The sequence below is a fragment of the Lathamus discolor genome, chromosome 1 (genome assembly GCF_037157495.1).
Source record: "Lathamus discolor isolate bLatDis1 chromosome 1, bLatDis1.hap1, whole genome shotgun sequence".
Lineage (NCBI taxonomy): Eukaryota > Metazoa > Chordata > Aves > Psittaciformes > Psittacidae > Lathamus > Lathamus discolor.
This window is the reverse complement of record NC_088884.1, coordinates 20286155-20313120: the sequence shown is the minus strand read 5'-3', so window position 1 is coordinate 20313120 and position 26966 is coordinate 20286155. Positions and strand designations below refer to the sequence as shown.

Here is a 26966-nt window from a genome sequence, read left to right as displayed (position 1 = left end):
TTTTTGATCTTTACCCACAGATAGTGTAGAATCCTCTATCATATCATTTCCTCTTCTTTATTTGATGCTAGTGGGTTGTATTACAAAGACTGTACCAATTTTTCCTTTACTGGAAACAGGAAAATTCAGGAAAATATATTTATTTATTTTCACTTTTGTCTCAAAACCTTTCCTACTCTTAACCTTCCTCAAAGCTATATGAGATGTATAGGAATATCTCACATAATGGAGCACATTAACCTGTTTCTGCACGGGAAGAGAAAATGACCTATCATATGCTCCCTGCCATACAAGACGGAAAAAAACCCTGCCTTTTTTTAATCATGTATTTCAAATTCTAGACAGATATAATTAATAGAAACACTAAGGCTGGAAAAGATTTCTGTAGGTCATCTAGTCCAAGCTTTTGCTCAAAGCAGAGCAAAGTTCCGAGCTAGGTCACGTTGCTCAGGACCTTGTCCTGTCAGGTTCTGAATATCTCCATAGATGGACATGAAGATGAAGAATTTTTAATTCTGGTGAGTAAAACGATCTTGTGTATGTTTCACATAATGCCATAATTGGTTTTGAATGTATATATTTGTGTGTTAGTTGTATTAGTTTCCTAATGAAGCCAACAGGGACTGGGAAAATACCTGAAATATTTGGTTATCCAGTTGTCTAAAACTTGCTGTAATTACATAAATTCATTATAAGGAAGGGCAAGGAGAGAAAGTCATGAGAAGGCTGACATCTAGCCTTAGTTCATGATGAACACTTATCTTATCAACCTACTGTTAATAAATTCACTAAAACAATAAAGAGCAAGATTTAATTTTAACTTGCTTTACTGGTCTGCTTTAGCAATGGCTAAAGGTGATAGCTTGGAAAAACATTAATCGGAGTCAGCTATTTAAAGTCAGACCTACTTTTTGGCAGTTTCTCCAGGAAAGTTCATCTACCAGCCACCAACCATGAAGTTTCTTAGCTATCTCCTGGCTTACCGAAGGTTCCTGCTCATTGTCCTCACCCTACTGCTTTTACTTCCACTTCCTCTTATCATCAAATCCAAAGTAAGTGACCCACTTGAGAGGTAATTATTCTGCACCTTTATGTCAAGCCCAAGATTCCCAGATCTTTTCAGAATCATAAAATCACAGAAGCGTTGGGTTGGAAGGGGCCTTGAATAACTTCATGATGTTCACATTGTGGATTTTCTTTTTTGTTGATTTGTTTGGTTTTTGTGGGGTTTTTTTGTGTTGTTATTTTTGGGGGGGTGGGAGGGGAGGGAGAGGGAGATCTGTTTGTTTATTTGATTTGTTAACCCAGTGTATTTGCATAGAAATGAAGTGAAGACAACATCTTTAGTGTAAAATTCTGTGCTCTTTGCATGAAGTTCTGAATTATGTATTTGTTTGCTTGTTCAGGAAGTGATTTTTTCATTCAATGTTATCTAGACTACCTTGAAAATCCTGTGCTGCTGTTACATTTTAGCCACTTTTAAACAGCTTTTTATGATTGATAATGAAAATGAATTGTCAGGAAGACCACCACAATTGCACTTTTATTTGATGACGGATTTCGTTACGTTCATCATTTATTGTGTTGTCTGAAAGCAAATGACTGGAATCAATGATCTGAGAAATTCCCTCTGGTTCCTAAGTAGAGCAAAGGTTATGGCAGGACACCTTATTTTTATTTTACTTGAAATAAATTCCTCTGGCATTCAATAACTCTTGTGACAACTCCAAGCTGAAGAAACAGCTGTATAAAAATTTTATTCGCGATTGTATTTGGTGCAACTCTGTTGTCAGCAGAATGGAATGTAATTCTACTGTGATGTATTTCACACATGCATTATAAGCATCGTGTGTAACAGCTCATGGAATTCCAGTTCAGAAGTCTTTGCATCACAGACAGATAGTAGTTGCAGAGCAACATGCTTCATGTAGTGCCACATCCCAGTTTCAGTATTTCAGTTTTATCTCTGAGAGGAAATTCTTGAGAAATTTTTAATGTGACTTAAGTGAGATGAGCACTTGGTAGGGGATCAATGGCATTATCAAATAATTTAATATATAACACAAGCTTCACTCCAAAAATAAATGCTAGCCATAGTTGCCTGACTTGAAGATTTCTGTTTGCCTGTCAGAAGTCAGAGCCATTTTGTTAAGTTATTTCTTTCCTAATACAAACCATCTCTGCTGCTATAGAGCATTTTCATGCCCTAACCAGTGGCATTAAAAGATAGAAACCATTTTGCTCAAGAGCAGAACAGGAATTCAAAACTACATAAAATAAGTTTCTAGGATTCTAGAAAAAACTAGGCTCACTTTGTCATTATATTATATTTGGCTGCGTCTGCATTCCATGAGCAACAGTTAAGTAAATTTTTATGGGAAAACAATAAAGAAAAAAAATCCTATTTTCAAGGAGTTTAAACAGAGGACACTCACTAAAATTGCAAGTCTTAAAAACTGTGTTTCTTCTCAGTCCTGCACAATATTTGTTATATTAGGTGATATCCTTGCCTTATTAATGTTGATGATAAAACTTCGTTGATTACAGGAGAGGCAAAATTTGACCTGCTATTGAATGCAAGTCCTCTTAGAGGTTTAAAGGTTTGCTTGCAGTTGCAGAATGTTTGGTTTATGTTAAGTCATGGTCTAAGAATGCTCCAGAATGACCTCTATGATTAATCGTGCTTGAAGAAAAAGGCAGCTGACTTTCCCCCCGTGTTTCCTAAGTGGTAGAAACTAAATAATTTTACTATCATCTGTTAAACACAATTCTTTAAAACTACCTTTTTTTTTTTTGTTTGTTTTACAGACCATGTTTCATATCTTAGCTGGATTACTGATAGCAGACAAAAAGAACCCCAAATTTATGTCCCTTGACTTACGGTCCCTGACAAATTTAGGTCCTTGATTTGTTCCAGGTGGGGGCAATCTCTTACATAGCTGGACTTTCTACCTTGTGATTTCTTTAATGGATGATCCACTCATATTTTGCTTTGTGCCTCTTGTATTCTAGGAAGCAGAATGTGCATACACATTGTTTGTAGTTGCCATCCTTTGGCTCACAGAACCTATGCCACTGGCTGTTTCAGCTTTGCTCCCTGCCGTTATGTTCCCATTGTTCGGTATAATGGAATCCAAGCAGGTAACCCTTTTTTTCCTCTCTATCATATTATGGATTTCACTGACAAAAATCTGCACAGAGAGAACCACATAATGTTGAAACCTGATAGGCTAATCCATGGATTTGCTGAGTGCCAGTCCAAACAGGTCTGCCTCAAAACTTGCTTACATGCCTTGTCCTCAGGACTTGCCCATATTTCTTTAATATTTTCTCCTAGATTGTGATTTAATGCTTCAGTGCCTGTCAATGGGAAAATGCTAGATAGATATAATATGCCCTTAATGTTACAGAAACAAGATGACACAGTAAAGATGCCATGTACAAAATGCTGAGTATACATTTTCATGTCAAAGAGAGGACACCACAGGGGATCATACTCTAACACTATGTTTAAATTTGCTCTTGTATCTGTTGTATAGATGATTAAATTAATAAAAGTCTGTCAGATGGGCCTGATGACCTTTGGCTGTTCATATCATAAGCCTTATTTTTCTTTTTGCTTTAACACTATGCCTTTTAGTGCAGTTACTCTTGCATCATTTGGTTAAGTGAAATTGAAATTTCAATTAAATTAACAGTGTAAATTTAAGCCAAAAATGTTTTCCAATATTTATTTCAAAAATAGACCCTTACTGATTTCTTTTTCTTTCATAAACTGATAATACCAAATACTAATAGAAAGTCGCCATTTAGTTAACAAAATGTTTTTTGGTTTTATTTCAGGTGGCATCTGCTTATTTTAAAGACTTTCATCTGCTGCTGATTGGAGTAATTTGTTTGGCAACGTCAATAGAAAAATGGAATTTGCACAAAAGAATGGCTTTAAGAATGGTGATGCTGGTGGGTGTCAACCCTGCATGGTATGTGTTAAACAATGTCATAAAGGACAATAATACTTGTGGAAAGCTATGTATTCCAGAAATAATTGCCTACTGCTTTTTCTGTAGTAGCAATCCATCCTTTCTTTCTATTCAAAGTAGATATTTGAAAGCATATGATTGATTTGTAGTTGACAGTTTATTATTTTGCTGAAATCCTAATTGAAAGTTTCCTGCAGTGATTTTGTTAATAATAAGGATCCTTCTGAACAAAATACCTGATGACTTTGTGAATAAACTATGGGTCCTGTTTCTGAATGGTGGTTAATATATTACATATATGATACTTAAAACTGAAAATCTGCACTATGTTTATTATTAATTTGTATTTCAATGTTCTTTGAAAAATTCTGGACACTTCCCAAGAATACAAATGCACAGTGAGGGAAAGAAGTCATAAGACTAAAGATGTGGTGAGGAAGGAAAACCACATTAAGCACAGTGTCTGAATTTATGCTTTTTTTTCTTTGCCTACTTATGAAGAAAATATCAAAGGAATATGAACTTCCTCAGGTGGATGAGGTGATGAGGGAGATGAAATCACAAATTCTCTGTTTACTATCATGTATCTTAGGAAGTGAAAACTCTTTATTTGTTTTATAAGCTTGTAGAAGTGATTTAGGCCCACACATTCATCTATCAGCACATCAGTAAGGCAGCAGATAACATCTGTAGAGCAAGTCTGTCTTCCCTGAATACATGATGCTTAATACTCTTCACCAGGAAGCAGACAGTGACATGAAGTAAAAAGTCAGGGGAACTTTCAAAAACCCCAGCTCTAAAAAATGAGAAGCCTCTTAGGTGCTCTAACTAATAACACCTCATGGAAATGCTGTATTATTCCTATTCCTCAGTGATTTGTCTGTCCTAATTTTAAATATAGCATGTGTTTCGATTTTTCCTTCATCTTTTGATAGCTGACAGCTTTCTTTTTTGATAAAATACTCCTTACATTCTTGTAAACTGCCTCCTATTATCTTCAGCTACATTCTTGAGCTATGCAGTTTTAGTTATTTCAACTTCTCTTTTTTTGATCATTCCTAAATCCCTAACTTTTGGCTGAAATCTTGAAACGGAGAACACAGTGAATGGCGAGCTGTGCTAAACTGAACACTACTGGGGAACTTGCTGTGGATACAGAAAACTGCAACCAGTGTTGAGCATACCTAGAGCAACCCCAGAGAGTTTTGCAACCCTCAGGAAGCAGCACCCCTCATAACTATCTAAGCTCTATCACTTTTTCTGACACTTTTTTCCTATCACTTTTTCATGACAAAAGGATGATAAGATTATGATAAGATGATGTGTGAAGGAGAGGATCCTCCCACCTCTCAGCATCTGCTGCTCGTTAGCTGTGCCCACTGCAAAGTGATGCTTGCTCTTCTCTGTGCAGAGCCTTCCTCCTCCGCTAGCAGGAGTACCCAGGCATCCTGTCACATTGGAGCCTCTTCCAGCCCAAGGTAGAGATACCACTGTAGGAGGTTTCTGCATTAAGTGTCCTAGAAGCTGTAGCAGTGGAAGTAGAATAGCAGGAGTTTTCTGGATTCTGCCTTCTTCTGGAGAAACTGGTTTGTCTGAGGAACAGCATGGCCAGCAGAGCTAGGAAAATGGTCATCCCACTGTACTCAGCACTGGTGACACCGCACTTCGAATACTGTGTTCAGTTTTCCTCTCCTCACTACAAGCAAGACATTGAGGTGCTGGAGTATGTCTAAAGAAGAGCAAAAAGCTGGTGAAGGGTCTGGAGAATAAGTCTTGTGAGGAGCAGCTGAGGGTGCCGGGGTTGTATAGCCTGGAGAAAAGGAGGCTCAGGGGAGACCTTACTGATCTCTACAGCTACCTGAAAGGAGGTTGTAGTGAGGTGGATGTTGGTCTCTTCTCCCAAGAAATAAATTATAGCAAAAGAGGAAACAGCCTCAAGTTGCATCAGGGAAAGATTTATATTGGCCATCGGGAAACATTTCCATAGATATATTTCCATATGGTTGTCAAGCTTTGGAACAGGCTTCTCAGGGAGGTTGTAGAGTCACTGTCTCTAGAGGTATTTAAAAAATGTGTAGATGTGGCACTTCAGGACACGGTTTAGTGGTGGATGTGGCAGTGCTAGGTTAATGGTTGGACTCGATGATCTTAGAGGTCTTTTCCAACCTAAATGATTCTACGAGTGTGTAAGTGCTTAAATACCTCCTATCATTTGAGATGTGTAGTCTTGTCTGCAGAGTATGAGGGAAAGGTGAATACATCTATGCAACCTGCAATAGATTGAGTAGCAAAACATTGAAAGTGAATTACATAGCAAAGGGTGATTTGATAGTTGAATGTAGATGAAGTTATCATCCAAGGTTCCACAATAACAACACAGAGAGAATAATAAAAAAAAACAAAAAACTGGGGCTGAACAGGTTAGGATTTTCTTAGAGTCACTCATTAGAATACAACACACTGTGCTAAATGGTCACCTGACCATCAGTCCATCAAATGCTGGAAATTTATGATGAACAGTTTTGAAACATGTTAGCAAATGTCTTCATTGGCTTTGGTTTTAAATCCTCTTGCAAGTTATACTAAAATTATATTTCTCTACGATGTAAATATTCATATTCAGTGTGCTTAGCCTGACCAGTATTTTCTGCATAAACTCTATGCTAAGAACACAAGTCTTCCCCAACTTCCATCTGAGGACCTAATCAAAAACTGCATAAAGTGATAAGTTTCATACTACCTATGATAATTTTTGTTGTATCAAGTCCACTACTCACTTGCAGGTCTGTAGATCATTTCATCATTATGCAATTAAAAGTGCACAGAGAAATGACAAGGTTCTCCTACTGAGAAATAATCAAGTTTGAAATGCTGCTATTAGCTGAAATGAAAGGCTAGGAGAGGCATTCTGAATGGTGTTTTTATGTCATTAAATATTGTTTATGTTATTTTTGTGTACAATCTTCTCTTCCCATGCTGGGTACTAAACCTTACAGTTTTTGTGAAGCTTTTGTCAAGGCTAGGCCAAGAGCTTTACAAATCACGAGTGAATTCTCTGAAAATGCTGCAACATCACAGTCCTTCTACTTACAGTTTTTATCTCAGTTTTGTGATCCATAGCAGGTGTTTAGTGATGTTGCCAACACCTTGGGACAGGAAGTCAGGAAGACTACTCTCATTTACAACTCCAAGAGATGCATTAGAAATGACAATGTGGCCTGTATTCTAAATTTACCGTCTAACTTCACGAGATATGATTTTTTTAGTGTAAACCTTGAGTGTCTCCAATCACTGATGCAATTCAGTACTTTGCATAAGTATAATCAGAAACTGCAGAGATACAATTCTTGTTTATAGTAAACTTAGCTAAAGATGTGCCAAGACTGGACTAAGATATTGTAATGACCTTGATTTTTTCATTTATTATCAAATATTTATGTTTATTGAAGCACAAATAACCCACACACCTGTCATGGCACTCTGATTCAGAACTAAGTTAAGTATCACTTCCTGAGTTGTTAATATTCCTTTCTACAACAGCTGGACTGGTATATAGAGGACTTACAGCCTAAGTAATAAGCCCAGGGTTTTTACCCAGCTTGTACGATAGGGGATTAACAGCATTGGCAGAGCAGCCATTTTAAATTTCTTTTAAGCTTATGGCATTTGTGGTGCTCTTTCTTATTTTCTTTATTCTATAAATAAATTTTATTGTTTCCCATTTATAATATATTTGATTCTTTAAAATATGATCATTCCAATGTCTTTGATCAAGATTGTTGTAATTCATAATCTTCCTCAGAGGCCAATTACAAGCTTTAAATTTTCAGTGTCTCTATTGAAAAAGCATTAAATTTGTACTAAATAGAGTGGTGATAGGAGGTGTTGCTGTAGCAGCCACAGACTCTTCTCTCCTGTTCCAGGCTTGTGCTGGGTTTCATGGTTAGCTGTGCTTTCTTGTCAATGTGGCTCAGCAACACCTCTGCTGCTGCCATGGTGATGCCAATTGTAGAGGCTGTAGCTCAGCAGATCATCAAAGCTGAAACAGAAGCTGATGCGCTGGAGATGTCTTGCTCTAATGGCTCCATCAACCCAACACTGGAGCTGGACGGTAGGCACACGGTGCAGCTTTTGCCTTTGCTCACCCTCATTCTGCAGTGGAGTAAACACCACATAAAATACAGTTGAATGACTACGGAAATCATTACATGCTCCATTGTAAAACGCCTTGGATTACTGTGTGTGAGGTCTCCCATGTTCATAAAGATTAATTAAAACTGAATATAGTGCAGAATATGGCAGTTATATGAGAGAAGGGGAGAAGAGAAGAGGCTGGCTTGTTCAGCCTAGTGAAATGTTTGAAAAGAAATATGATAGCAAGCTATAAATACACTGCGGGTTAAACATTATCAGGAGAAAAGCGCTCTTTAAGCTCTAGAGTAATGTGGGGAGAATAGGTGAAACTAAACTGGTTACGTACATAGTTAGATTGCAGATTAGAAAGATTTCCATCTCATTAGAAGATTCAGCCCCTGGGAAATAGGAGTTATGAAGGAATAAGGAACAGCTCAGCTGTTTTTAAGATTGGCACTTGTAAATTTATTTGTAGGATGATGTGAAGTTATTGCCTGAAATGGGACATGCTGATGGAGCCTTTCCAGTTTTGTTCCCTTAAATACTTACCTGTCTTTGCATTAATGTCTTACAGAACATATAGGAGAATATGAATGCAGTGACTGTAAAGAGAAAGAAAAACAAGCTAATGGGTAATAGTTATTCATTTACTAAAATCTAATATAAGAAATAGTCTAAATAGAGTATGTTTGTTAAAATACATACCTTTGTTTTTTCCAGATATGACAATGATGTGGCTAGTACTGTGTGCACAATTGAAAAAGAGTATGAAAAAGAAAAGGAACAGGTACTTAAGGTGTCTTTTTATTATGCAGTTCATGCGTGTAACAGTTTTAACCTATATCTCATTTCTATATAACATCTAACATGGCACAGCTAGCAATGAAGATAGTTTCATGTGAATAAGAGATAAATGTGTAGATATGCATACAAGTTGCTTATGTACTTATTTCATTAGTGGTTTTGTGCTCCCAGTGTATTTTACAAAAGTTAAACTAACCTCACCAGAGTATAAACTCTGTGTATTAGGATATATAAGGAAATTCTTGTGTAAAGACTGAGGCAGCTCAGGAAAAGGTCTTCGGGATTTGACTCTCTCTTTTCTTCCTTTGCATGAATAGTTGCAGTACCACTGTAACAGCAAACCACACCACACTGCTTACAGCTCTATTGCCAGCAAATTGTCTAAATCTTCTGGGACATCCCTGAATCCTATTTTTGTGCTTGATGATGAGCCCTTCTTATATATTAATTGGTGTATATTCTTTCTAAGCAGAACCTACCACCAGCTGAAACAGGGAGAAAAAGCAAAGAGGACAAATATAATGGGATTTTCAAAGTGATGTGCTTATGTGTTGCTTATTCTGCTACCATTGGAGGGCTGACCACAATCACAGGAACATCAACTAATCTGATTTTTGCTGAGCACTTCAATACGTAAGAGTCTATATTAAGTTATTTGTATTCTTCTTAATCCAGAATTTTAGCTGTTATATCCTGGGCTCTCACATAGCTCCCCTAAAATGCATTAGAAACTTTACCTGTCAATTGGACATTATTTGATTCTCCTACTTTTTGTTATTTTTTTTTTTTAAGACATAAAATGAAACTGCAGGATTGTATTTGTCTTACAGTGGGAAAGGCTGTAAGCGATCATCCAACACATGCAACAAGATGGCCATTCTCTGGTCAAGTAGTATTTTACTCTTTGAATAGCTGCATGGAAAAAGATGAGCTTGTTTGGGAAGGAAGACACAACTTTGCATGAATAACAGACACTATCTGGCCTTAAAGGGCTGTAATTCATCTATAATTACAGAAAGAGCTAAGTTTGTGTCTGCTTAGCAAAGAGCATCAGGAGACTTTCAGGAGGCTATGCTTAGGGCATTGTTCAAATGAGGAATTTAGGTATGTTAGTCAAAAAAGAAAAAATTCAAATCAGTCTGAAAATACATTCAGTGGAACACTTGGTTTTGAGGTTATTAAAAACATTCTATAATATTCCTTTTCTTTTCTAAGTAGAGCTACTTTGAAAAGAAAATTGGTAGATTTCATTCCAAAGCCTTTGAAAAACCAATCGTTCTTGCTGAACTTTCCCTTCTGCAAACTGCTCATTGCCAAGCCACTCATTTTAAAACAGAACAAAATAAAGCACAATTCTTTTATTACCCTCTTTCAGCTATTCTGCATTGCACATGGCAAAAAAGGTGAAAGACCAGCTATTGACAGGTTTTCTTCCAGCCTGTATTCCATGAATGGATGAAACTTGGCTTCAGCGTGCTGCTAAAGAGAACTGAATAGGTAGTTTGTAAATTAGCCTGTGCTAAGAGAATAGCAACAATAGAAGCAGTACGGAAATTATAAGAGTGCCTGTTACTGAGGCCAAAGAGGGCAGACTATGGCATTGTAAGTCCTTCAGACTTAAACTTTTAGACATACAGACTTTTCTGGTTCAAGCAGGAGACTAGAAGAATTCAAGACTGATTACTAGGGATACAAACTGTTCTTGTTCATTTCCCTGAAGTTGTAGGAAACTTGAAGAAAACTGGCTTGTAGCTGGTTTTTCAGTTTGTCTTAGCTGTTAACAATCTCTTCAAGAATGCATAAGCAGATTGCTGCTCTCTCCCTGCATCTTGACCCTCTGCTAGAAGCATGTGCCGTACATGAGCACTGCATGTGCGAGTTAGTTTTACACTCTGCTAGGATTTTTTTTAATCTTTCCACAAACACTGACACTAATCCTTAACTTGAGATGAATTTGCCACCTACCTGTGCAAACAATTTTATCTGTAACTATCTTGCTTCCCTTCTCCTTAGAGGCCTCTTTAGTATTTATGCCCTATCTGAAGTGGGAATTGACCTATTAGCATAACTTGGACACATCTGCAGTCTACTTTCATGTATCATAAACACTGAACCAGAATAATTCAGCAGAAGAGCTGCACATACAGCATATTTCTGAGTTTCCCACTCTCAGTGACAAAACACTTAAAATAGCACTGCAAAATAGCATATTCCTCATGTCTTCCCAATTTCAGTGTTAAATACATTGGAATTAACATTTACTGTTCTCTACTTCCCTTCTTTTCATTCCTCTTATGAAAACAGTCTGTGTTAGCACTGGAGCCTGTTGCTGGGAGTCCCCAGCCTGCTGTTGAGTTAGGACATGCAATTATGTTCTGATCCATAGGGCAGAAGCAAACAGTGTTGATGTGATGCTAAGCATCCCTACCAATGAGACCAACTTCCATAATGGCTCCTCTTCAAGAAAGAACTGTTACTGATCCTCTGAGGCTCACTCTTAATTGTATGCAAAAAGACACTACAATATAGTGTCTAGAATATCTAACTGGGGAAAACCATGTTTAGCTAGTAGGCTAAACATTAGTCTGCTCACCACTGTCCATAGGATATACAGATGCCTTTACTGGCCAGGAAGGCATCACTTAAGGATGTGATGGGTTGGTCCTCACTGCTCTTTGGAACAGATCCTTGGTGACGCTGGGTCCCTTTCTTCTGACTCCATATGTTTTTCCTTTAATATTTTAACATTTCCAGTGTTTGTTTCTCCTCTTGAATCCTGCAGGATGCTGCAGATCCCCATATCGGTTCTCTCCCATCTGCAGTTTCACTTCTTTAATCTTACGCAACTCTGCTGTAGAGACTTTCTCAGAGCTCTTTCCCACACAGAGCATTTTTTCAAGCACTGCAAGCCAAGGTTCACAGCTGGGCCATTATAGTAGGACTATGGATCCTGGGAGTCTAAGCAGCTGCACCCCAGCATGAGGAGAAGGCTGCGGAGAGATTAGAGAGATAAAGGGTTACCAGATAACACTGTGTCAAGGAGAAAACTGATCTCTCCTGTGCTTGAGGAAGAGTAAATCCTATGACGAAATCTTTGGTTCTCTAGTCTGGCTCACTGAAAGGTTATCCAGTTTTCCTATTCTGGTAACTGACTTTGACCTTCCAACATGAAGAGTAGAACTTTGCCAGCATTAAATTATTTTCAACCTAAGCAATTTCACAAAAGTCATAAAAGGAATTATCTTATCTGGGTTTATTCTATGAACCAAATTTGTTGACATTTGTAATGTTAGCCTGGAAAGAGTTTATTGTTATTGCACTGAATCACTGTAAAGAGAGGATTATTGAAATCAATCACACCTTTTCATTATCCAAAGGAAATAGGTTTAGAAAAGAAATAGTTCAGTATGTCCTGTCTATCCTTGCCTCAGGCAAGACCTGTAATAGATAATTAAAAAATAGCATATAATCTAAACAGCACTATATACTGGATAATTTTAAAAATAGTTTAAATGAATTCTTCCAGTCACCTGAGGAGTATTTATCCTGGAGATGAAGAACACCTAACTTTAATATTAAAATTACTAGAAATGCTTATGTATGTATTCAGTCCTGCGCAAACTTACTGTTAAACCTGATCACAAAAATTAACATTTTATAATGAAATTGACTGCTCAGTACAAAGTTTTCAAGAGCTTGTTTTATTGCTCGGTAAGAAATTATCATGCATAATTCAGGGAAAATCATAAACACTTCAGCAAGTCATTGATGCTTAGTCATTGTTATGCTGATGTCAGTTTTTTCCTATCTTGAAAGTCGTAATTTCAAAACCTGATGTGGTTCATCATGTAATAAAAGACAAATAGCTACAAAATAAATAAATAAAATACTTTTTCTTGTTCCAGTTTCACTGTTTAATCACTATGTACAGTTGCAATATAGAGCACCACATCAAGAAGTGTGTATGAGTTTTGGTTCAGTCCCTGCTCACACTTCAATTGCATTATATGTAAGCATTGTAATAAATACAGATAAATACTAAAATCCGCACAACTGAGAGAACATTTATAATGAGGATTTGCTGCCTCAAAGACCTATGTCACCATCAGAATTCCTTTTCTTCTAGACAGGCCTGAAATACCTGGCCAATAATTGGAAATACTTTTTGCAGCCTCTGGACATTGTGAACTCTTTTCCATCTGATTTTTACATCAAAGAGGAAGACTTTCCAAGGAGACCAGAATTTTCTTACTTTTTAATGCTAATTACTTTTAGCACTAAAAGCTCTCTCAATAGAGCTGGAGAAGCTCAAAGGAAGAATAACTTCAGTTCATGAAGTAAATACGAAAACAAGATTCATTTACCTGGCCTTTTTACCTATCCAACATCTATCTCGTTAAACTGTAAATTCATTCCTTTCAGAAAACCAGTGCCTTTACTTAAAGTACATTGCAGGGAGAGCTCTGGTTGACTGGTTGACACCTGCAAACAGTAGATGAAAACAGCCTCAAAGAGACAAGGTGACTGGAGAGACAATCCACTTAATAAATGAGCATTCTTGCCTTTCTTGGAAATTTGTAATAATAATTTGCTTTTAATCAGTTTTTGAAACCCTTATGGAATCTTGAACGATACAAGTCTTGATGTTGTCTCCACCATTGTCTTTTAAGTTTACTGGAGCTAGTTCATTTGATTATATTTTCTTGTGCTAAAGTCTCCTCTCAAAGAAAGGCTTTTCTTCATGTTCCGTTTCTTGGTCATCCTAATAGACTAACACTGAGTGGCCCTTCTTTGCCTACTGAACTCAAGCTAGGCACACCTAGATCAGCATCAGGTCTTTGGACCTGTTGCTGATCCAGTGCTCAAATGATCGTCACAGCTAGCTCCTACAGTGGTCTTGATGATCAGGAACAGGACGGGAGGGTGAGGGAGGAGACCAGAAACTACCTCATGCTGAAAATCAACTACTAGCCAGAAGCATTGTCTTGCAGCAGGGCTTTCTGGCACTTATCATAACTCTACATTCCTTTGAAAACCTCAACTGAACAGTTTTTTGTTTTCATCTAGCCGTTACCCAGCTTGTCAGTGCATCAACTTTGGATCCTGGTTTATCCTTTCTATCCCCATCGCACTTATTATTCTGCTGCTCTCTTGGATCTGGCTCCAGTGGATTTTCCTTGGGTTTGAGTGAGTAACTGTTGTAACTGATAAGACTGAAGCTTGATGGTACAAGAAGTACTTTGTACCAGGAGTAAATATTACATCTAAGTTTAACAGGCTGAGTGTCTGGATGAGACAAGATTTTTTTAAAGTAAAGATCCTTGACTACTCAGCCCAACGCGAAAGGTCCACATCACAAATGATGATAGCCATTCATTTAGAATACACACACATCATCATTAACAGTGTACATGCACAAGACAGAAGAATACTGAAATTTTATGTATTTTGGTCTAAGACTTGAACATTTATAGCCAGGATGTTGCTCTTCCCTGGAGCCAGTTCAAGGGATTGGATTGAATACTTGAGCAATATCTGCTTTATAAACTGGATGGATTTGTAAATATGAAGTAAAAAACTTCCACTTTTCCAAATTTTATATGTGGTGGTATGGTGGTGGTTTTTTTTTTTGGTGTTTTGTTTTCTTTTTTTGTTTTTTTCCATAGAACTTGTACTTTTAAGGTTTTGTAGAGGCCAATACTTTTTTGGGGTTGATTCTTCAAAGTCTTGTTCTCCATGAGTTCACTAACATCTGCAGAGAAAATAGTGGGGACACCCATTCTCCACGATTACATAGCTACTTATGGTGCAAGAGAAGAAGAGTGAGACTGTCTGCTCTTAAGCAGACTTAAATTCATCCCATGCTTACCACTGTATAAGCAAACATTTATTGTTTAATTTTTCTTGTTAGTTTTGACAGTGTTCTTTTTAATGTTGTGCAAGGGTCTTATTCAAGAGTAAAAACAGAGCTTGTAGCAAATAGACTGCTGATCAGTAGGCAGGCTACTGATGAGATACAGACTTTTCATTACAAAGAAGTAAAACAAAGTCATAAATGGCTTTCATTAAATAGCCAGGTTATTTGTTTGAGTCTTTCAATTAGTTCACATGATTAAAGATTCATCCTTCCTGGGCAAATACGCTAGTCAATAACAGGACACATTTTTTTGCTGCCTCTGTCTATCTCCCACTGGGCTTTGTCAATTAATTCCAATGTGCTCGGTTTGGTGTGTGATAATTAAATGGGAGATAATGCATTGTAAGGTGACAATTTTACTTTTGTAAAGTGTTATTTGAAAAGGAAAGTTTGGAATTTGGGTTTTTTTCTGTGTACACTGTTAATTCATAATTCAATATTGCTGATCTACATTCTAGTTTTAAAAACATGCTCAAGTGTGCCAAGAAGAAAACCGCTAGGGAAGAGGCCTCAGCACAGGTGATTCAGAAGGAGTACAAGAAGCTTGGACCAATAACGTATGTCAAAGTATATGTGTGCAAACAAAAGTGACTAAATCCAAATGTGAATTCAGGAAAAATTATAACACATTCTGTTTCTGCTATAGCTACCCAGAAATTGTTACTCTTGTCCTATTCATCCTAATGACCCTACTGTGGTTCACCAGAGACCCTGGCTTCATCCCAGGATGGTCTTCACTTTTCCCAAAGTAAGTAATCTTTTTGATACATGAACAGGAACTGTACTGTGTCTTAACTACATACCTTTTACTTCTCAATTAAAAACAAACAAACAAAACCAAACAAAAATACTTCCAATACTTCAGAAATATTCCAGGCTAACGTTGTTAAAAACCTTTGTAATGTATGCAGAACAGGTAGACTCCATCAACTTTCATAGATGTATGTGTGCAACACCTGAAATGTACTGAACTCATTACAGGATAAAGTGCCGCCTAAAACAGACTATGTCTATGTTCTAGACTTGGTCCAGTGAGGGAGAATGCATAATGGTTGATTAATTACTGTAATTTCAGTTTTTTTCTTCTTTGATAAAGGTCTCACTTGTGCTCTGAAGTACTGGAAAATAGTTGGAGGTTTGGGACAAGAAGGATTTCGTGTTCTTTAGGTCTTCCTGGATTTAATATTTGTTGCTGCATGCATCAAAGGCCAGTGCAGGGCTTGGATGGTATATTTCCATTTTGTTTTCCTGTGTGCCAGTCATTTCACCAGCAGAATTTGGGGTTTTGACCATGGGTTATGTGACACCAGGCCTGCTGACAACAGATGGGGCACACCTGTCTCAAAGGGGGAAAAGGATCTTTGCACAGGAGTTACCAGGGCTCAGTGAAAGAACTTTAAACTAGATTTGAGGGGGAAATGGATAAAACCAGGCTAGCCGTAGATAACCCTGGGGGTGGCACACCAGTGTCTGAGGGACAGTATTCTAATGAGGTTCTTCAGTCTGCTGTCTCAATGGATGTAGGGGGTGGAGATCCGTGGAACAGCAAAGACACAAGGGTTATTAATGTGTTGGAAACCACATAAGCACCTGAGAACTGTCACCTGAGAATTACTTTTCTGAGCAATGAAAGCTTTCCAGCCAAGATGCACAATAGGGGTAAGGAGTAGCAGTAAGTTCTGCAATGAAAACAAAGAAACTGTAAAAAGAACTTACACCCCAGGAGCTGTGTGTGGTTCTATCAATGGTAACATTGCACTTATCACCGTGATGTCCAAGTGGCTTCTAACAGTGCACGAACTGTGACTTACATCTCTCACACACTTGTTCCCTAATACTTCCATGTACAGAATTGCTCAGTGTTTTGGAATTAAGTATACTGATAGGCATGTGGACAACTTCCTTAAGATTATGCTACAGGAAACAGCTGTAAGGAAACACTCTCTGCCCTTAGAAATCAGATTTCTTAACAGGAGTCTGATAGTACTTACTTTCCACAGGCCCTTATCCCACAGTCTCAAGCCAGCCTCATGGAGATTCTGTCACCTGCAGACATGAGCTTTGTCCTTAAAAAAGCCACAATGTCAGAGCTATAAGTGACCTTGAGTGAGTGAGTCCTATTAGGTGGGAATAATACCACTCTCAGAGTCTTAAATCAGGCAGGGCCATCAGTTCATTTATTCTAAGATGCTGAAGATCAGAAGAGCAACGTTGTTCTGTGTGTTAAGCCCAACAGAGATTCATTTTATTAGAACATGAATTCCCAGAAAGCAGCCAGGCTTGACTTCAGGGTGGCAGCTCACAGGTTCCTCAGATTTTAGAATTTATCACTTTCCTTGATAATCTGTCCTGATGGATAATCATCTCTGTTGCCAAACTAAACAAGAAAAGCTCTCACCTTGTTTCCTGTCTGAATATAGCTTCCAGCCATCTGGTTTTGACTTCTTTGCTGTATTAAAAACCTTTCTGTGATAGATGTTTTAAGGATATACATATCTGAGTTATTTATATCCCATTACAAGCTTTCTTTCAACAAATTGAATGGAATACTCAGTTTTGCTTCAAGAAAAACTTCCCATCACTCTCACCATCCATGTTTGTGCTCTCAGCCCCTTGTGTGCATCCTCACAACTTACTGAATACTTTAAAATACGAAACCTGACTTTTTTGAAATCCTAGCAGAAATGTTGGTATTACATGAAGATGATACCCCCTCACTTTTTAAGTGTAACTTTTTGAAATGTCAGCTAATTTTTAATCCACATTTGCACTCTATCCGTATTGAGCAGAGCTCATTTTTAATCAGCATTATCAGATGCCTTTCAAGCATACATTACCCTTACCAATTAATTTTTTTCAGAAAATTTTATAAATCTATTAAAAACTAACCCTTTACTGTCCTGCCCTGAGCCCCTATTGCCTCCCTCTGAAGGCAGACAGCAGGGTCTTTTAATAAATGCATCATAACACTATAGAGTGCAGCACAGGGGAAAAAAGCCTTTTTCCTCCCCATCTGTTGATGTCACAGGATCACATAATTTCTGCTACAGTAGTTTCCTGCCATGTCCTGGCCTTATTCCAGGCTGTGGTGTATTATCTTCATTTAGAGGAGTTTCAAGTTGGCCTTTATCCAGGACTTAATGTATCTCATAAGAAAGTTCAACATTGGGCTGCAACTGGTTACAGCTGATGTATGCAAGGTGGGCTTCCCTCACACTTCCTCAGATTATTACCTGAGTATATTCTTCTTCTTTTCTGCATGTTTTATTCCTTTCCTTACTCCCAGTACAAGGCCGCTGTGTACTTTTGCCAACAGCTCTATTCTCTACAATGATCTCAGTTGGAGTATTATGAGATCTCCTTAGTCAACTGCTTTGCTGCTTCCTTGTAGAACAATCAGTTTTGCAGTGTTATAAGGAGGTAGATGTTGTATAAGCACTTGTATTACAGCTTGGATAATTGGACTTTGTAAAATGTTTATCTCAATATCTGATAATGATTGAAAAGCTTCTGTTTGGAATGGGGCCATAGTATGACTAATGGTAGGATATTGTGCGTGTCCCAAGCAGTTTTTCTGAGAATTGTGTTTTGCATCAAGAAAACTAACTTTTTGTGGGCCAAAACTTGCACCTCCCTAGTTCAACAAGGGGAAGTGCAAAGTCCTGCACCTGGGGAGGAACAGCCCCTGGGACCAGCACACTTTAGAGACACCCAGTTGGAATAAAGCTTGGTGGAAAAGGACCTTAGGGTCCAGGTGGACACTGGGTTGAATGTGATATATAAGGTACGTATAGGCAGAGCTCTCTGCCTTAAGAAACCATACCAAAAAACCAACTTGGTTTTTAAAAGTGATTTCTGTTCTGTACTAGCCATCAATATGAAGTAGGAGACAGGATGTCTCCACTACAACTTCCGCAACAGCTTCAAGTACAGCTTTTGTGACAGTGTTAGCTGAACTGTGCTTGTTGTGGTGTCAGTGTGCTATACATACTAAAGCTTTTTCAATCTCACTAACACTGTTGTTAAAGCACCCTTTGCTTTATGGGATCTATGGGATCTACCAGATCCCATAACATATAACTGGAAGATGATTTTTCCTTTACAGTGAAACACCCTGGTTTAGTATAAAACCTTAAGCTGCTGGTAAAATCTGCTAGGAATTTATGCTTGGACCTATTGTAGCTGCATATGCAGGAAAACATATGGTATGACACTGAGAGGACAAACATATTGACATATCGGTTCAGGAGAACTTGCGGAAGTGCTTACAGGAAACAAAAAAAAAAAAGCTTAAGAAAATGTTTTAACTTTCTTCATCAAAATTCTTTTTAATTTGAATGATCATCTTGGCTGAAATAAGACAGACTGGGATATGCCACCACCTAGCAGTGTGTTACATAATCAGATGGATGTGTTAACATGTCATTAGAGCTCAGCTTTGCACTTTACCTGAACTTTGGGCTACTCTGTACAGGTTAGAAGGATATGGGATTAGTTTAAGAAATACTACTGCAAGCAGTTCTCAGGCATCAAAAATCACCAAAATAAACATGGACCTTGTGTCTATGACTTTAGTAAGGACAACCACAGGAGGATGCTAATAAAGCTCAGCTGCGTTCTGTCAGTTACAAAACCACCATCCTTTGTGGGTATGCATGGTGCTCTTACAGTCCGTTGGACTGAATCTATTGCAGAGGATATTAAAGTTACTAAATTTGTCATTGAACTGTGAAGATAAGTTGTTTAAGCATCAGTTATTCCCAAATATTCAGCTTATTTCTGTGAATGACAAAATAACACGTGCTTACTCAAGATGCTTATACATGAATTTAGAGGGCTTGCATCTAATACTTCTACACATGTGGAGAAATGACCTTGTCTGGCTGCCAGATGCACACGCAACTGCTCTCTCACTCCCCTCCTCAATGGAACAGAGGAGAAAATAAGGTCAAAAAGCTTGTTGGTTGAGATAAAGACAGGGACACCTCTTACAGGCAAAACAGACTTGATCTGGGGTCATTTAATTCAATTACCAATTAAAAATTGTTGTTTTTTATTGACAAGGTTGTTTCTTGCCATTCGGTTTTATTTTTAATTGGTAATTGAATGGCAAGTAAATGGTAAAAGGATGGCAATAAAAAACTAAAATACCTTTTCTCCAGCCACTTTCTTTCCAGGCTCAACTTCACTCCTTAGTTTGTGACTCCTCTACCTCTTTCCACTGCACCAAGTGGAACGCGGGGTAAAGAATGGGGGGCTGTGGTCAGTCCATATCATCTGGTTTCTGCTGCTCCATCCTTCTCCTCACTCTTTTCCCCTACTCCTCCTGGCTATATATATTTATGTGTTTTCCTTCTTGTTAAATTCTCCTTAGGTATAAAGGCTATGCTACGGACTCAACAACTGCCTTAGTGATAGGCCTCCTGTTCTTTATTATTCCAGCAAAAACATTGACAAGGACTTCTAATGGAGAGAACAGTTAAGTATTTTGATGTGGATTGTACTAAAATAAGGCATTTATGATGCTACGATAAATATAACTTATTACACTTGTTAGAGGAATGTTAAATATTAATAGTATAATCTTACTACAGGATAATATCTTACCAGGATGTAAAGCATCCCTGGTCTGGAATTCAGTACCAACAGTTAATGTGAGCAGTGGCAGCTAGTACTGTGGGGGAATCTGCTACCTGCAGCCCACTGCCACCAGTGGTAACCGTCTTTCCATTGAACGTGATGGTCTTTAAACAGGACTGCATAAGGAAAGGTCAGGTTTATTTTGCTGAAAATGTTGCTGCTTATTTAAGATACCCTATAAAATTTCATGTGGTAAATGAGATGTCCCTGCTCATAGCACGGGGTTGGACTAGATGACCTTTGAAGGTCCCTTCCAACCTACACTATACTATGATTCTATGGTTCTATGATTCTATGGTTCTATGATTCTATGAATTAGGTTAGGAAAGCTAAGGCCCAGTTAGAATTAAACTTGGCTAGGGATGTTAAGGATAACAGGAAGGGATTCTATAGGTACATAGTGAATGAAAAACAGAATAGGGACAATATAGGCCCCCTCCAGAAGCTATCAGGAGAACTGGCTACACAGGATTTAGAGAAGACTGAAGTTCTGAATGACTTCTTTGCCTCGGTCTTCACTGGCAAAGGCTCTGACTGCACCACCCAAGTCTTGGAAGCAGGGACTGTGAGAATGAAGACCTTGGGCCCATTGTAGGAGAGGATCAGGTTCGAGACCATCTTAAAAACCTGAACGTACACAAGTCCATGGGACATGATGAAATCCATCTGCAGGTCCTGAAGGAGCCGGCAAATGAAGTTACTAAGCCACTGGACATCATATTTGAAAAATCATGGCAGTCAGGTGAAGTTCCCGACGACTGGAAAAAGGGAAATATAACCCCCATTTTCAAGAAGGGGAAAATGGAAGACCCGGGGAATTACAGACCAGTCAGTCTCACCTCTATGCATGGCAAAATCTTGGAGCAGATTCTCCTGGAAGGCATGCTAAGGCACATGAAAAACAACAAGGTGCTTGGTGACAGCCAGCATGGCTTCACTAAGGGGAAATCCTGCCTGACCCATTTGGTGGCCTTCTATGATGGGGCTACAGAATTGATGGATAAGGGCAAAGCAGTTGATGTCATCTACCTGGACTTGTGCAAAGCATTCAACACTGTCCCACACGACATCCTTGTCTCTAAATTAGAAAGACATCAATTTGATAGGTGGACCACTCAGTGGATAAAGAACTGGCTGGATGGCCGCACACAAAGAGTTGTGGTCAATGGCTCAATGTCCAGCTGGAGACCAATAACGAGTGGTTTCTCTCAGGGATTGGTGTTGGGACCAGTCTTGTTCAACATCTTTGTCGCTGACATGGACAGTGGGATTGAGTGCGCCCTCAGCAAGTTTGCCGATGACACCAAGCTGTGTGGTCCGGTTGATATGCTGGAGGGAAGGGATGCCATCCAGAGGGACCTCAACACGCTTGTGAGGTGGTCTGGTGTCAGCCTTATGAAGTTCAACCATGCCAAGTGCAAGGTCCTACATGTGGGTTGGAGCAATCCCAGGCACCAGCTACAGGCTGGGCAGAGAAGAAATTCAGAGTGGCCCTGCAGAGAAGAACTTGGGGGTGTTGGTTGATGAGAAAATGAACATGAGCCGGCTTCGGTGTGCACTCACAGCCCAGAAAGCCAACCGTATCCTGGGCTGCATCAAAAGGAGCGTGACCGGCAGGTCGAAGGAGGTGATCCTGCCCCTCTATTCTGCTCTTGTGAGACTTCACTTCGAGTCCAGAGGACAAGTCAGAGGAGGGCCACGAGGATGATCAGGGGACTGGAGCACCTCCCGTATAAAGACAGGCTGAGGAAGTCGGGTCTGTTCAGCCTGGAGAAGAGAAGGCTGCGTGGAGACCTCGTAGCAGTATCTGAAAGGGGGCCTATAGGGATGCTGGGGAGGGTCTCTTCGTCAGGGACTGTAGTGACAGGACAAGGGGTAATGGGTTAAAACTTAAACAGGGGAAGTTTAGATTGGATATAAGGAGGAAATTCTTTCCTGTTAGGGTGGTGAGGCACTGGAATGGGGTGCCCAGGGAAGTTGTGAATGCTCCATCCCTGGCAGTGTTCAAGGCCAGGCTGGACAAAACCTTGGGTGGGATGGTTTAGTGTGAGGTGTCCCTGCCCATGGCAGGGGGGCTGGAACTAGGTGATCTTAAGGTCCTTTCCAACCCTAACTATTCTATGATTCTATGATTCTCATTTAATTTTTCCCTTTCAAAATGGAATTTACCCTGGTTAAAGTGCACCTCTGGCTTGTCCTCTTTATGCATTCAATTCTACTGCTGAAATCAATGAGATCCTGCGGTTCACAGAGAATGCAAGGTCGGAACCTAAATGAGCCTAAGTGAAGCAGCATTTGTTCAGCAGTCTGTCTGAACAGCACAGTTTCATTGAGTAAACCCATTGATATCCCACAGCTACCTTCCACATAGGGAAATGCTCCACCATTGGAAACTGCTGTAGCTATATTGTCTTCAGGCTTTGAAAGTTTTCACCAGCTAAGGATCTGTCCCAGGAAGTGCAGGTTGCTCATGTCAAATACTTTCTTCATGTTATAATGATGAAATTTTGCCTTCGAATACATCCCAAGTACTTACTCAGAGGCATTTTATTTCGAGTGGTTTTCAATATATTTTTAAATGATGTTGGGTGGGGTTAATTTGGATTTTTTTTTAATTTTTTCCTTTTTTTCTTTTTTTTTTTTTTCTCTAGCTGTTTTTGGTTACACTCCACTGATTACTTGGAAGGAATTTCAGTCATGCATGCCCTGGGAAATAGCTATTCTTGTTGGTGGCGGATTTGCTTTAGCAGACGGCTGTGAGGTAGTGTGATTTATAGAAGATACTGAACAGTAGGCATGACCCTCATGAGAAGCTGTTCAGACATGCAGTGAATTATGGTTACTCTCCTCTTTCATCAAGTTATTCTGTAGCAATATTGAACATAATAAATGTGATGAATATTCAAGATATGCAAAAAACAGGGTTACAAAAAAAGAGTTTGCTTTGTCTTCAAAGACTATGCACAATGATGACTTTATTTGTTATTTAATTTAAACTTGATAGTGGTGGGTGTTGTGCAGACACAGTGTTGCCAAAATTTTGGAGTTAATGTCCCATGTTATTGAGGTATCCCCCACATGAAGCCCTGCTGGCTACTCCTGTAGATCGAGCAGGTTTGGCCCCAAACTGTGTTTATGAAGCCTGATGTATGCATATTACAATTTTCTGATTATGACTCCTCTAAACATCTCAGAGATGCAAATACAAATAAATGGAATGCAGTTTGCATAGGTTCCTATGACACCACTGAATTAGAAAAACGTGCTTAAAACATGTGGTAAGAATACAGAAAACACTTCTACGCAAATAATTCACAATTAGCAGATGAATAAGTTCCTTTTCTATACCATTTATTAAATCTTCTTTTTTGTGTTTTGTAAAACATAATCATGTTTTCATATTCCTTATGCAGGTTTCAAAACTTTCTGAGTGGGTAGCATCTAAATTGACCCCTTTAGGATCACTCCCCTTGTGGTCGGTTATCCTGATATCATGCCTTATTGTCACTTCAGTGACAGAATTAGCCAGCAATCCAGCTACCATTACAATATTTTTGCCCATACTATCGCCTTTGGTGAGTATAACACAGGTTGTTTTCAATCAGAATCTGCACTGTCATCCTTGAAATAATACAGATGCTCCAGAGGCAGTTTTAAAAAGTCACCATAAAATACACCAAAAATACACCATTTTTGCTGCCTTGTGTTGTGCATTGGATATTGACTTGGAGCGTTCTTACAAAAGATGCTGAAAATTCAGTAAAATTAGCTAGAAATTCAACACTCAAAAATCAACACTGTTATTCCTATTTGTGAATAGTCAAAGCACTTAAAAAGGACAGCTCTCTTAGTGTTTCTTCAGGACCACATCTTCAGTAAAAATGGTTAACACTGCAATTTTCAAGCTGTGACCAAATTGAAGAGAGAGCTAATAGAAGTGCTTTATAAGTAATTCTCATTTTTTTCTCTTCTTATCTCAATTGTGTCCTGTTTTCTCATAATCTTTATCAAAACACCCAATTCTTTTTTCTTCTTCAAAACTTACTGATCATCTAGTCTGTAGATTTTCCTCTTAGCCAGCCTAGACACATACATATGCCCTTTCACTCTCTTACAAAGAAACCTTAGTCCTCGCTTCAGTGAATCTCTCATAAGTATAATATAAAAACTCAACTTTCTCATATTCCTTGCTTTTTTTTTTGTTGCTGTTTTTGTTTTTAGTGCTTGTGCAATGTGCATACTCTCTGCAACAGTCTTATTTTACGGACTAAACTACAATTAGAAAACATCAGGCGTTAGGGTGGTGAGGCACTGGAATGGGGTGCCCAGGGAGGTTGTGAATGCTCCATCCCTGGCGCTGTTCAAGGCCAGGTTGGACAGAGCCTTGGGTGGCATGGTTTAATGGGAGGTGTCCCTGCTCACGGCAGGGGAGTTGGAACTAGATGATTTTAAGGTTGTTTCCAACCCTAACTATTCTATGATTCTATGATTCGATGAATTTTAAGTTCAGTAGCTATTCCATATTAGAATCACCTTTTCTCCTCTAAAGCATTCCCAGATATAATCTTTAAAGTGACTTATCAGAAAAGGCTATTTTTCACTATTTAAACTGGCAGCTCTGTTCTGACTTGTGTCAATATGGTAAGTTTGTATTTATGTATGTTGTTCAGAAAATGTGTCCCTTGACAGCTGTTCCCTCTCTTCTATTTTATGATAGGCTGAAGCCATTCATGTGAACCCACTTTTCATTTTAATACCTGCGACCTTGTGCACTTCCTTTGCATTCCTGCTTCCTGTGGCAAACCCAGCCAATGCCATTGTATTTTCATATGGTCATTTAACTGTTATGGACATGGTGAGTTTTAAGCAGAACACCCTAAAGAGCATTTTTAGCATTTTAAAATCCGCATTGTCTTGATTCGAGTTTCTGCTTTCTTTTTCCTCTCCTTTAGGTGAAGGCTGGTTTGGGCATTAACATCATCGGAGTTGCTGTAGTTATGCTTGCAGTTATGACATGGATAGTGCCTATGTTCGATCTCTATACTTATCCAAGTTGGGCACCAAACATTCCTTCTACAAATAGCACTGGGCTGTAAAAAAACAACAGTAATCCTGGGGATTGGTATGGATGGTGTTTGTTTCTTTCCTTTTCCCCTGACATGTGGTGAGTCATTTAAAATGCTTTTTTGTCACCACAGCAATAGGGATCTCCATTACTATATATGCCATATTTTCCAGTCGCAGAGACCGATCATCCAGTCTGAGAGTCTAATCGGGGAAAGTGTTAAGACTTCTGAAATAACATGAACTTACCTCAAGTTTCTAATCTAGCTCAGCTAGTCTGAATTTTTATATCTTCATGTTATGAAGGAAAAAATGAACATGCATAGCCATTATGTGTGCGCTCGCAGCCCAGAAAGCCAACCGTATCCTGGGCTGCATCAAAAGGAGCATGACCAGCAGGTCGAAGGAGGTGATCCTGCCCCTCTACTCTGCTCTTGTGAGACCTCCCCTGGAGTATTGTGTGCAGTTCTGGTGTCCTCAACATAAAAAGGACATGGAACTGCTGGAACAAGTCCAGAGGAGGGCCAGGAGGATGATCAGGGGACTGGAGCACCTCCCGTATGAAGACAGGCTGAGGAAGTTGGGGCTGTTCAGCCTGGAGAAGAGAAGGCTGCGTGGGGACCTCATAGCAGCCTTCCAGTATCCGAAGGGGGCCTATAGGGATGCTGGGGAGGGACTCTTCATCAGGGACTGTAGTGACAGGACAAGGGGTAACAGGTTAAAACTTAAACAGGGGAAGTTTAGATTGGATATAAGGAGGAAATTCTTTCCTGTTAGGGTGGTGAGGCACTGGAATTGGTTGCCCAGGGAGGTTGTGAGTGTTCCATCCCTGGCAGTGTTCAAGGCCAGGTTGGATGAAGCCTTGCGTGGGATGGTTTAGTGTGAGGTGTCCCTGCCCATGGCAGGGGGGTTGGAACTAGGTGATCTTGAGGTCCTTTCCAACCCTAACTATTCTATGATTCTATTCTATGATTCTATGATTATCACTGGCAGTTTGCCCCCATTCTCAGGGTAGTGGAATAATGAGATTTAGATTTTGTTATTTCAAATACATTTTCTTACTATTATTTTGGCGATATTTAGGGTTTGTCAGAGAATATATTCATTTTTTGTTTTCTAGCTTCAAACTCTGTTTGAAATAGTGTTGATCACAAAATCAGGCAGGGGATTTTCTTGAACACATAGTTTACAGACCTGGCAAAAATGCACAGAAAATGGCAAAAAAAGCAGCATGACTAGTTACACAGCACTTTATCTGTCGAGTACCTTTTCATCTGGAAGGAGAATACATAGTTCAGCATAAGTGTAGTCTACCTTCTTCAAGGACCTCACTGGAACATGTTGTTGCTGTTGTCATGTGGTATTTTTCTGGATAAACATGTGTTGATAGATTTGGGTTGATCTATATGAATGGAGTCCAAATTATC

At 39.0% G+C, this 26966-nt stretch overlaps 1 protein-coding gene across 2 annotated transcripts; it reads left to right on the top strand.

The window, feature by feature from the left end:
• Nucleotides 1–940: 940 nt before the first annotated feature.
• Nucleotides 941–25920, top strand: SLC13A1 (solute carrier family 13 member 1). 2 transcript variants are annotated; one of them, XM_065665011.1, is made up of 15 exons: nt 941–1052; nt 3013–3141; nt 3844–3980; nt 7904–8091; nt 8689–8746; nt 8835–8901; nt 9391–9551; nt 13986–14105; nt 15294–15392; nt 15482–15583; nt 20210–20313; nt 23127–23236; nt 23889–24050; nt 25193–25330; nt 25428–25920. In XM_065665011.1, the coding sequence occupies exons 1-15, from the start codon at nt 954–956 to the stop codon at nt 25569–25571; spliced, it is 1818 nt and encodes a 605-aa protein (XP_065521083.1). In that variant the 5' UTR covers nt 941–953; the 3' UTR covers nt 25572–25920. The 2 variants fall into 2 exon arrangements, with proteins under 2 accessions (XP_065521083.1, XP_065521082.1); XM_065665010.1 differs by having other exon boundaries at nt 9388–9551.
• Nucleotides 25921–26966: the final 1046 nt, after the last annotated feature.